Genomic DNA, 12,780 nt, shown 5'->3' with positions numbered 1-12,780 from the left:
ATCAGCTTTATGAAACAATCCTTCTCTAGCTAAGATAAACTGGTCACTATGCAGTTAGGTTATTGGAAATATCAACTAGTAAAAGAGCCTGGCAATGACATCACTGTAAGCCAAAATACAAATTAGAAGCCCAGCCAGCCAATTTTTTGTCTTGTGTTTTATCACAAGAGAATTCAGAGAAGACGGCTACCAGCAGTACAATACGGACTAACCAGGACAGAAAAGGAGACTGCTGCTGCTTTCTTCTCCTACCTTACACCCCCCCCCCCATGCTTTTCTCACCCTGTTTCCCTGGCACATTTGTAAACATTTGTAGAAATTACTGTTGAAAAGACAGTATTGACTAATCAATTCACAACTGAATAAACCAAGAACCTACTGAATCATGAGCCTTCTACTTCATGAAGAAGCAGCAATAGTAACCCCTCTCTCTCTGTCCTGTAAGGACTGTCCAACACCCACCATTGGGAGCTGGCAGGCCACAAACTTCCAGAAGACAAGATTCCCCCCACACACACACCTTTAACAGACCCAACGAGGGGAGGATGGAAAGTGAATCCGCAAGTCTCACTGTCTCACTTCTGAGTCTCTGCTTCTTAGCGAGTATTAAAATCAAAGACCACTATTACTATCACACAAAGGACAAGTTAAGACTAGTGCTGGCCGATTTCTCCTATTCTTTGTATCTCCTTTAACACCATCTCTTCCCGAAATGTGTGCACCTGTGTGTATGTATGTATGTACACACATGTCTTTGTATCAAACTCCTTACTCAAGTTTTCACATACAGAAGATTTTTAAATTCAGAGTGAGCCTTTCTCCCTACTACTCACCCATAGTTTTACTCTGCTGTGAAGATAACTTTCTAACAACTAGTGAGATCTCCAGCTTTGTCATCATTTAAAATGCCTGTTTTAAGCTTTTAAAAATGAACAGTGAAAAACAACTAAGAGAATAATAACTAAGAAATCTTTTCCAATTTCTTCCCTTCTCATATTGAAAGAAACGCTCAATGATTCCTTTGGATAACCAAATAGAATCCTAATAAACAGCTCCAAATTAAGTTATTTTATGCAACGAACACTAAATATTTTCAAAATAGGAAACTCTTCTGATGACTCAGCTATCAAAAAAAATAAAAAAATAAAAAAATCCCAGCATAATAAATCTTATTTCTAAACAAGCAAAATAACAGACCATTTTATCATTACTTATAAAAACTTCAGCAAACAATGTAGGCCTTAGTTTCCTCAATTGTAAAAGTGAGGTAAAAAACCAGGTCATCTAAAATTCTTTTTAGCTCTCAACCTATGACTGATTGTTGTCCTCCTGGAAGGACCTGATCTGCCTCTTCTTGTTCTCAGGCATCTCAAACTTGGAAAATGAGAAACCCTGGCCCCTCATTCACTGGAAATGGCCGACTCTGTCAGTGTGGAAACACTCTTTTAACTGGTCTCTAGGCAGTTTACTCTCCTGAGTCTATCACAATCTTCAGACTGATTTAGGCATTCCATTACTATTATAGGGACCTTCGGGTGGAAAAAGAGGCTTCCTCAAACCTAAGTCTCTTTGAGAAAAGAAATTACAACAAAACACAGGTATAAAGCACCCCCATACATCTCTTTTCAAATATACAGAGAGCCAACAAATAATGATTTCTAAAAAGGTTAGCTTACCTTGGGTATCTTATTAAATCAGGGAATAGAATCTTGGCTATAAACATGCTGTGGCCAGATACCCTAATACTTTTGTCAAGAGGACTTCTGTTGTATTAACTGGAGGCTCAGAAATAAAGATTTATGAAATGAGAAAAAAGCACCAGTGATTTTATGCCATTTGTATCTGCTCCCTAAGAAATCAGGTCAAGTCACAAATCCCTGAGTAGTGAACAATTTGGCCTTTGGACCCCACCACACCAATATCACATTTAGGTCAGGATATTCTGAATTATGCTGCTTGCGCTTACTGATGGACCCTGAACCAGTAAAATATAATTTTATCTTGTTATCCTTTTTCCTGACTCCATTTCAAAGACACCTGTGCCTCTAGGAAAAGAATAGTAGTACCCATTCATTCCATACCAGAATGTTAATACAGGTTCAGAGGAGGAAAAGAAAGAGAACAAAGCCTCCTTCTATTAACTGACAGCACAAATCATTCCAAAGCTACAAACAAAAGGTATCTTGCAAACATCACTCTTGGAGAAAGCATTAGTAAGGCAGATGATTACAATAAGCCCTCAATATTATATACTCATCTCACCAGACCTAGATTTGCAAGTAAGGGACCAGTTTTTCCTTCAAACTTGGTGTGTTCAAGGCAATAACTTGTTTTCATAGAAGCTAAGTTCCTGACTGGGAGAAGAATTAAAGCTATAATTTGCCACTCATGTCCCAACATCAAAACAAACCCATCCTGAACATATGTTAATCTGGTTTATTAGAAGCGAACCATTATATCTTGCCATTATGATCACAGAAAGATTCTAAAGTAAGCATCTCACCCTGGATGCAGATTCAGGGAAACAATGGCACGGTAGGCACCCATACTATAAAAAGCCGTAAGGTTACTTACATCTGTCACTATCATTCTGGTCAGCAATGGCATCTTCCAATGCGACAGACTTTGGCTTCTTTTCATTATTTCCTTTAGAGCTTTCCCAGTCTGCCTGGCTGAATTTGCAGACCTCTGAGTCTTTGGTTGTTGCATGGCCACCTTCTCTTTCTTTCATCTCCAACTCTGAGAAGCGCATCATTGCACGCTAGAAAGAGAATGGAGATGAAAAAAAAAAAAAAAAAAAAAAAAAAAACTCACAATAAAAACTACTTTATCGACCTTACCTTACAGGAAAGCATTTCCAAAGAAAAGTCTGGTCAAAACCAACCAAAGTTTATGATATATAGAAATTTAATACATCTGAGTTGCACAAGACAAAACTTAAAAGGATTTATATGCAAATAGCCACATATTTCTTTATTACAGTTACAAGTATATATCTCTATAGAGGTGTGTATATGTACACACACACTGTATTAAAGACAAAAGTGTTCTCTTTTGGAAGTAAACAAAACAAAAACAAAAACAAAGAAAACAAGAAAAAATGAAAAGGAAAAACAAAGACACAAACAAACTGCACAATGAATAAAGACGACCATGGCCCACAAACTTCCCTTTGTGTATTTGGAAACGAAATTTAACTCAAAGGTTTATGTAAGATTCTAGTAATAAAAATTTGAAGAACTGACCTCACAGTAAGCAGCAGGTAGACATAAAATACTGTCCTCTTGTAATCCTTCCATCTATGTAATTAAAATGGGCACTCAATGGATCATTTAAATAATTTCATCCATTTTTAAAAGCATAAACCAATTTTTTCTTAACATTGCAAAACAATTTGGCTATACTCATCGTTTAACTAAAAATTAAAAAAACCTTAGGAAATTCCAGTACAATATCTGTTAGAGCTCACTAACAAAATAAATACAGCTTCTATCCATTTAAACTATTCTTTTTGTTGTTGGTCAAAAGTTGCATGAAGCCTATACACATGAAGCAGCTGCTATTCTACTCCACCAAGTATCACCTACTACAGCATACTAATCAGAACTTCTATCTAGGTACATTTGATATCTAAAAGGCCAAGAAATCACAGAAATCAATAGATTAACATCATGCAGTCTTTGGCTATCCTCCACCATACTGAACAAAACTTAAGTTATCAGCCTTTCAGTGGAGTTCTTTTAGAATTATCATTTTAAACAGCTTGATTATATGTATCTCATATAACTACTGGCTACTACCACTACTCACATTCTTACTGCACAAGTTTAGCATATACACATTTATTATAAACTTTAAGTTATCAGTCTCTGATAGGACTCCTGACAAGAGCTAGCACACACCCCCAATCCTGTTTAATACAGTTCAGTTTCAAAACTGGCATATGCTGAAGGTATTTAAGTATTCAGGACTCACCTGCAGCGCCCGCTGCTCTCTGCTAAGTTGGCTGGAATCTGCATACAGTTCGGTTGTGACACATTTGAATCGGTCACCTACATAACCAGCAGAGTTTGCAATTCTTTTTGCCAACTTAGATGGCTTGGGCTTCAAAAGTTTGCTATCAGAATCTAAGTCATCAGATCCATCTTTGGTATATGTGGGGTTGACATCAATACTTGGGACATTTCCCACACAAAATGGTTTGGTATCATTTTGGGCTTTACCGAAAGTTACAGCTGTACCATCATTTCCATGAGCTGTGTCCATGAATGGAGCAGAAGGCTGAACTAGGTTCTCTTTGTTAGGGTTTACTGAAATGTTATCTTTCCTCAAGCTGAATACTGGTGTGTTTGAAGCCTGCTTAAAATTATATGCTTCATGGAAATCATTGCTCCGACCATACTCCTCTCTCATTGCAATAAACTCTCTATGCTGCTGCAGCACCTGCTCAGCTGTGGGTTTGGTAGGGTCATCGGTCTGATTGCTGTTCTCAGTTGCAAAGCCAGGTTTGGTTAAATTTGTTTCATTCTTAGTATCCTGCTCCTCTCGAAGTAGATCTATGTAGACCAGCTTATCGGTTTTGACAACAGCTTTATTGTGATTCCAGCTGGAGTGCAATTTTGGGTTCTTATCAGGAGGTGCCTCAGCATGTAACTTAGTGCTACTAGCTTCCAACACTTCTGGAAATCTATTCCTCAGAGCTGGATCCTCATAGCGTGGTCTTTCATGAGAGCGGGATCTCCTCTCTGGTTTTTCCTCTTTAGTGATTTCTAAAGGTGTATGGGGTAACAACATCGGATGTACCATGCCCAAGCTCAGTGCATCTTGGTAGGTTACAAATTCAGGCCTACCTGTAGGTAGGGTGTAAGGAATTCCTGGTTTGGGGGCAAGGTGCCCTGGAAAGAGGCTGCCATTGGGTAACAATACTGGATGAGGATAGACGGGTCCTTTTCCATGTAGGGAAAGAGGGCTTATAGCAATGCCTTCGGGAGCTGAATACGGGAGGTAACTTCGAGGGTAAGGAATCGGTGGGGACCGGAAGGCCTCATTTGGAGATAAAAATATTGAACCAGGTGGAAGGCTGTTCTCATTTGCTTTAAAACTTGGTTCTGGATTACTGGGTTTGGTCACCTTGTTGTTGCTGTTGTGATGCTTGGCAGAGGTTGCTGTTGTGATAGGAGGCTGACCCACATGCTGTATGACGGATGGTGTTGTATCTAGGGTGTTTCTGTTTGTCTTCACACAGTCTGTATTGGCATTTGGAGCAGGAGATGCAGATGCTGGACGACCTGCATTTGACAAGGACCCTGAAATATTATTGACTATGGTATCTGTGGCTCCCATTCTAGGACATGAAGAACTCCTCTGTTGTGGTAGAACCCAGTCTAAAGCTTTGTTTTTCAACTGCATGTTTTTGCTGCTGTTGTCTTCATTGGGACTTGGACCAGGAACGACCCAGGATGAAGGAGCTGTACTAATGATTTCAGGTCTATATATGGTACAGCTATTTCCTGAAGGAGAAACGGTTTCTTTTGGAACGTCACTTGCAGATAATACTATCCCGCTTCCAGCCCTGCCCTGAACAAGAACTGTGGTGGGAGCCATTTTTTTGATATGGTCAGATTTGGAAGTCTCTGCATCCACAACTTTCGATGACAAGTCTAGTGGCTTATCTGTGACATCTTTGGTAGCTGTCTGCTTTTCTAGGAGAGGAGGCGATCTACCCTCCTTTCTCTCATGAGCTGTTGTTTTCCTGGAGTGCCCAGGGGCTGGCTGTGCACTTTCACCCACTTCATGGGTCTTGGAAAATTTCCCATTGGAGAGCCTAGCTGTGGGGAACTCATTGCTTACATTCATATATGGCTTTGACAGGGTCACTGAAGAAGGAGAATTGGAGATCCTGGAATAATGCTTATGGAATTCAGAGTAGGTGTCTGCAGGCTGTGTGGGAAGGTGGACTCGGGGTGGTCGGGGCGAAGGGGGCAACAAGAGGGCAGGGTCCCCTGGCAGATTGCTAGTAGCTGTCTTAGTAGAAGGGACCCTAGGTTGCTTGTTGTTCTGAATATGTGGAAAGGCATGTGAATCAACAGGATTCCCAGGACTGACTCCCATCTTCCAAGGTAAGCTTTTGTCTGGGCAGTGAACGAGAGGGGGGATAGCGGGGGAGGCTGAAGCGGTGGAAATCCTCATTGGTGAAGCTAAGGATGAAGGAATGTGGGGACTGACGTAGTGAGGTGGTGGCAGATATAAAAAACGCTCACCATTGGTGCAGACCGGCGAATAGGCCAAATGTGGGGGCAGGCTGTAGGACTGCTGAGGTAGCAATGCCTTGTACATATTTAACGAATACTTATTTGGTGACTCAAGGAAAGGATACATGGCTGGTGTACCGCCACCCTCCACATAAGGACTCCCCCAGGGGAGCCTCAGATAATTAGCACCATTGATGTTAAGGGGACTCTGTTTGTCATTTGCAGTTCTGTCCAGCCCTAAGGTTTCCCCAGTAGGAACTGAACTTTTTTGTATTCCTGGTGGTGTTTTGTATATAGTATTAAAACCATTTGGGGGTTTTCCAGGGACAGCTGATGTCTCTACTGTCTCTGAAGGATTAGGTTTGAATTGAATCTCGGGATTTCGTTCAGGGGTAAATCCAAGACTAGCTATAGCACTTGTGGCAGTATCCCGTCCTTTCTCTGAGCCAAGTCCACACAAACTGGAATAGACAATGTTACTGGGGACTCTGAGTCCTTCTCGTATAAGTCCAGTCCTGTCCATAGTCAGAGCTGCAAGACTGTCAATGCGCTGTGCTGTAGCTGCATCCACCTTTGTAGAATAAGAAATGCAAAAATTATTTGGAGCTCAGTGACTAAAACCAACCTTAACTTACTAGAGATGCATTCTTAACTTTCAAGGGAAACAATATACACTGGGTCATGACAATAATGAAACACAAGGGTATTGACACAAAGTAGGAAGACTCCAAAGATGTTTTCCCATTGCCCACATGCCTCTCTTAAAATTATTTCTTGAAACTCACCTCTGTTTAGCCAGTTTGAAACATACACATTCCTTGTTACTTAGGGCCTGGCCTGTCTTACATTAACTCAATAATATATAATCTTGAAATTTCATCTATTTAGCAGAAACTCTCTGCTACAATTGAGATCATAATATCTCCAATATCATTAGAACAATCCTGATATAGTGTGACATTCCTAAGAAAAACAGTAAACCTCTTTATGGCTTCCATCCTTGAAAGTAAAAAGGAGTCATTAACTTAAAAAGAGACTATATGTATGCTATAAAGAAAATTAGCAATGGACGTCTCAAAATTCTCATTTCTGAATTTGGGCTTTGGCCCAAAAGTAGGTACTAATGAAGTGGACTCTACTGTCTGGAGGGATAGCCAATGCTTCATATTTCACCATAAAGCTAAAGCCTCTTAAGTCTCGACTTGAAGCCTTAGGAAATTGGTCCAGGCAGAATTGCTAATGTGCCACTGCTGCTAGGAGGAAAGGCTGGTAGCCTCTACTAGCCAGAAAGGCCTGATACATGTGTGCTTCTCCTGAGAAAGGAAGGGAGAAGACAGGCCTGGGAGCTCAGCGTGATCCCTCACAACAAAGACTATTCAGAAGAAACGCCTTTGCGTGTGCATGTGCCTTTTACAAAGGAAACCGTTTCCCATGATAAAATATTGTAAAAATTCATTGTAAAGTAACAGAAAAATGACCACAGAATCAGAAAATGTCAGTATGACACCATTTGTCTCTTACCACGGTGTGGTTTAAGGGGTTTTCTTCCCTCAGTTCCAGTCTGGCTTTCGGAGCTTCACCATCACTTACTGGAATTTTCCTATTACAAAGGATTATACCAGCTGCATGAAACATTCCTCACTCAGGAAAACATTCTCAAATTTCCCCAGGATAGGCTGCTTCCTAATAACTCCATTTAAAAAACAAAAAAACAAAAACAAAAACCTGCCTAATAGTATTTCATTCTGAAATAAACTGTGACTATTACTTCTATTCTCCCACTGATGGTGATTTTAAAAAATTTTCTTAAAGGGAAGAGTCCAATCTCCTTAATACCTAGTTTAAAGGGAGGCCCATAGGTGGCATTGATGCATCTTAAATTCATGGACAAGGCTTCCAAAAAGCCACTAACTACTGTAACTACTTTTCCCCTCCACTTAGTCTTGTTGAAAAGCTGCTAGTTTAGGCTGATGTGAACTTTCTCATTCTGCCCTTAGCCATCTCACCAGACAATAGGTTTATCAAAAGATGGTCCAAAAGGGATGGAAAGAAGCACAATAGCCTAAATAAACTCCAACTGGACCAATAACCCCTGAATTATCCAGAATTGATTGGCCCAGAGAACAAGCTCCCAATAAAGTTTCAATCACCCCCAGAACTGTCCTCAAAGTGAAGTTCTTTGGCAATGAGTTACAAAAATTAGTTTCTACAATGTTAAATCTATATCTGACTATCGATAAAGAAATGATTAAAAGAGTATGTGTGTAGAGAAATACACACTAATATCATACACATGTCAGCAGTTCCATGCTAAACAGGAAAGTGCAAATCTATACCATACAGGGACAGCACTGAGACTTTTTAATCACAGAAAGTATAGATAAAGAATATACCTTGGTGCCAACTTCCAAATCCCAAGGATAAAACCACTGACATGCAGCAGAAGCAAAGTTTCCTCATTACCCAGAAGAGCAGCTTCAATCATCTAATGCTGAGCTGCCTTTACCCCACTGCTCCAAAATCACTGATTAGGAAGCATAACTGAATTGTTGAAAGATTGAAATCAGGAGAAAATGTGTTTGGAGGAAGGGCAAGCCATAAGGAGGGCAATAAGGAACCTGAGATTTAAATGAAGAAAAGGGCGGCTGTTTCTCCGTTTATTACTGAGCAAACTATTTGTTTTAAACCCATATCCAACGCCAACCCACCTGGGCCCACACTCCTGACATTTAGAGTTAAAGCAGCATATAGACTGGGATTAATTCTCCTTCATAAATATGAAATAATAAATTAAGTATGAAAGTGCATTGAAAGGCCGCTTTAGGGGCTAATCTTTTAAAGGGCGTCAATGCTTCACTGAGCCAGGTTGCCTGTTAAAACTGTAAATCAAGGGCTGCTGGCTAGACAGGCAGATCTTTATTCCCCACCCCTTTTGGGAAAGCTATGGTTCCTATAAGGTGATAGTCAGAGTCCCTTTGTACCTCCCTCCAGGTAGGATCCAGGGGCATCATGTCCAAGGAGCTCAAATCCTCCCACTTTGGGGGAAATGGTTAGGAAAGGGTGTCTCTGGACCTAAACTAGAACATTTACCTCTCTTCGTTAATTCCACACATTCGGACCCTTTCATTGTTCATCCAGCTATGAACATTGCCATACAGGGGGGTTGCAGAAAGCATGACGTCTTCTTAAATGCGCAGCTTTTCTTCACGGTTTTAGGCTATGAAAGTTTAAAAAAAAAAAAAAAAAAAAAAAACACCACCACAAAGTTGAGATAAAATTCAGAGAGGGAAGTAGAAAGCAGGACAACATGGCAGGCCTCCCTTTAAATAATTAATAACATGCTAAATTAGTGAGGATAGTATACTGTTGGCCTTGCAAGAGGAGGCAGATACCCAGTGGAAATGAAGGGCATTTCAAAGTCAAAAGAGATGGAATTTTTTCAGTACCCAAGCAATAAAATTAAGGCTCATAAATAGGTCCATCCAAAAACAAAGTTCTCTTAGTGTATTTAATTTGAGTTAGGGAAATGACAAAAGTGATCAACTTGGATTACTACATACTTCAAAAGGGACTGAGTGGATACAAGAAGTCAAGCAAAATTCCTAAACACGCCTTTCTCCTCCCCTTAAGGATACAATTAAAATTTACCATTAATGATTGACCATTTCACAGAAACCCAGGGAGGGCAAATGCAATTCATCTTACTGTTTGTGGTGGTTTTTGTCCCGAAGTTAAGCTCCCATATTTTGGGATTTTTTTTTTTTAAATTTTTTTAAAGAGTTAAGGCCTAGGGCAAACAGACAAACACTGAATGGTGCCATCTGAATAACTTAAGTAACTTAAAAATCTGAGGGCAAGTGGGCAAGAGACCCTCCACCCTAACTCTAGATTAGATTAAGCACCAAACCTGGGGCTATTTCACCTCAGTGATGCTGAGGGTGAGAGACAAATCAATTCAAAGACATATGCTCACTTGGGGAAAGAAATCATTAGACAGCAACACAAGTATTAGCAGTCCTGACCCAACTGAGCTGCTGGCAAAAAGAGAACCAGACTTCAGCTAAGTGAAGAACTCTAGAGACTGAGGAAGGATAAGAAAGCCTCATCACCTTTTTATTTCCTCTAGTCATCTTCTACCTGCATTAAATTCTAGTTTGCTGCATGAGTGAAGTGTCAGAACAAGCTGTATTTTATTAACAGGATTATCACAGCACATGATTTATCCCAGTGCAGGATTTTAATTGCTCTTTGGAGGTTGAGTTGTTTCTTTGACTGAGTTTCTGCCTGAATCCTGCTGCTAAATGCTGGGTTAATAAGTAGGAATCCTTTAATGCTCAGGACATCCCTGGGCTCCTCCTTCCTCCCCATTTTTCCCACAAATGTGTCACCCCCGTGAAATAATCTCTATGTGACCACTGGGGGAACTTTTCTTTCTTCTCTCCCTTATACACACCCACACAGTTTCCGAAAGCCCAAATGCTTCACAAGTAGACACACTTCCTTTGTTAGCCTGAAAAATATGCAAATGATTGCTTTTACATTTGTACTGAGCAGAGCTGGGGACCAGATTGCATGAGGTCGATTGGAGGCACCACCCGTTCCCAGAGAACATTTCACTAGAGTGTGTATAAGTGTGTATGGGGGGAAAGGGGGAAAGGGGGGAAAAGAGGGAAAAAGAGAGGAATCCAAAAGCTAGAAAATCCCTGTGAATTTCTTTCTCCTAGATAGGTCTTTCATGCGGTCTTCCCACCCAACACCTAGAACAATATATATTAATAGTAGATTAATTTTACTTCCACTCCCAGAATAGTATATCACTCAAAAATGACACTGGAAATGGAAAAAAAAAAAAAATCAATGAGAGGGAATAGAAATCTGTAGAGATGAGATAGGATGGTGTTATTCTGGAGTTATTTCACCAGAAAAATATTTTTCTTAGACAGATTTACTGATTTCCAGATGCACAGGCTCATGAGGCTGATAGGTCTGTGGCACCAGCCTGGCAAGATGGATTTAGGGTTTTCCATAAGGCTTAGTAACCGACGGTTCTCATATGTATGTATGGAGTAGTTCAGTTTTGTTTAGAGAGATGGTTCTAGAATCTAAGACACCCCAAACCCTCCCATTTAAAAAAACAAAACATAAAATAGTAGGCTAATATCAAAAGAATTATGCTATTGATCTTTGCTTTCTTATTACAATATCATTAACATGAGATTATATTGTGAGTTATGATATATTATGATATTATGTCTGAATTAAAGTATGTCATTCCCCTCATATGTCTATAATGATAAAATGTGGAAACGAGATTTATTCAACAAATGGGCATCAAGTTAGAAGTTTCCTTAGCCCAAGTTTGTTAAACTTGAAGTTGTGGCTTACCAGTAAATGTTTGATTTGTATACCTATTTTATATACCTATACACTCAGTGTCACATAAACATTTCTCAAGCAAAAAAAGAATAGCAAGTAGAAAAAAAATCTAAGAAATCTTATCTGTAACACTGAAAAAAAAAATCACAATCTTCACTTTCCTCAGTATGCTTAAGGGCAAGGATCCAATGGAGAAAAGAAACAATTCAGACTACAACAACAACAACAAAATTTAAAAGGAGCCTATGGGTCTAAGTGGGGGGGGGAGGGGGGAAGAGGAGAAAGGGCTGCTAAAATTATCCATATTGGCTATCCATACTGATTAAACTTGCTCTAAAATTTCCTTGAATTCCCACTTCATTAAGAGGATATACTTTGCCTAGACAGCACAGACTTCTAAGCTTTTTACCCCCTTTTCAGAAAACACTTTGAATCTGAAGACCCAGCTTACCCAGTGCTGCTGCTTCCCCTTCCCCAACTCCCTATCCCCAGCGGAAGCAGCAGTTCCTGCTTCAGCATAAGAAGCACCTGATTCTAAATATATTTAAATATGCCTTTTAAACCAGCTGCTAGGGGAAATGTGCTAGGTTTTTTAAATCATTACACTTACATGCTACTCCTGGCCTCTTTCTACAAGTTGCACAATATTATTATCTTATCGATAACTGACACTTGAGTTCAAGAATGGTCTTTCTTTTTCCAAGAGAATGGTACAAAGGTTTTTCCTTAATATTTGGGGAACTCTTTTTGAGGTACTAGGTCTGTTGAGAAGGGGAATAGAAGAGGGGGTTTCTGCTATTATATGGTACTGTGGGATACAACAAGCACACATATTTATAATCTTCCCCGGCCCCAATGAACTTTTTGTGAACTGTTTAAAAGTGGAGGTCTGTTGTACAAACAGCGGCGCCACTGCCAGCCATAATTTCATTTCAACAAGCAACAGACTTTTAACTCTTGAAGCTCTCCTTTCTTCCCTACAAAGCAGAAAGCAGGATAGGAAAAGGTCCACATGAAAATCATTGCTCTGAGCAAACAAGCCGAATTCTAGTGTTCAGAGATCCTTAGAACAGGCTACTACTTATTTACCTTTTGCAAAGTAGTTGCTGATTTCCAAATCTTGTAGCCACACACCCGCCAATGTCAATTTTTT

At 39.9% G+C, this 12,780-nt stretch overlaps 1 protein-coding gene across 10 annotated transcripts in view; it reads right to left on the bottom strand.

The window, feature by feature from the left end:
- Positions 1 to 12,780, bottom strand: part of BCOR (BCL6 corepressor) — a 158,940-nt gene that overhangs the window by 26,962 nt on the left and 119,198 nt on the right. For 9 of the 10 annotated variants that reach the window (XM_074300830.1, XM_074300827.1, XM_074300828.1 and 6 more), the window contains 5 exons: positions 9,342 to 9,468; positions 7,773 to 7,851; positions 3,976 to 6,822; positions 3,246 to 3,299; positions 2,575 to 2,761 (listed from right to left, as the gene is read on the bottom strand). In XM_074300830.1, coding sequence (XP_074156931.1) covers positions 2,575 to 2,761; positions 3,246 to 3,299; positions 3,976 to 6,822; positions 7,773 to 7,851; positions 9,342 to 9,427 — 3,253 coding nt within the window. In that variant the 5' untranslated portion in view covers positions 9,428 to 9,468. The remainder of the gene's footprint in view (positions 1 to 2,574; positions 2,762 to 3,245; positions 3,300 to 3,975; positions 6,823 to 7,772; positions 7,852 to 9,341; positions 9,469 to 12,780) is intronic. The other variant, XM_074300832.1, reaches the window with a different exon arrangement.

This window comes from Sminthopsis crassicaudata, chromosome 3, assembly GCF_048593235.1.
Source record: "Sminthopsis crassicaudata isolate SCR6 chromosome 3, ASM4859323v1, whole genome shotgun sequence".
In the NCBI taxonomy this organism is placed as follows: Eukaryota; Metazoa; Chordata; class Mammalia; order Dasyuromorphia; family Dasyuridae; genus Sminthopsis; species Sminthopsis crassicaudata.
This window is presented reverse-complemented; position numbering and strand designations above follow the sequence as displayed.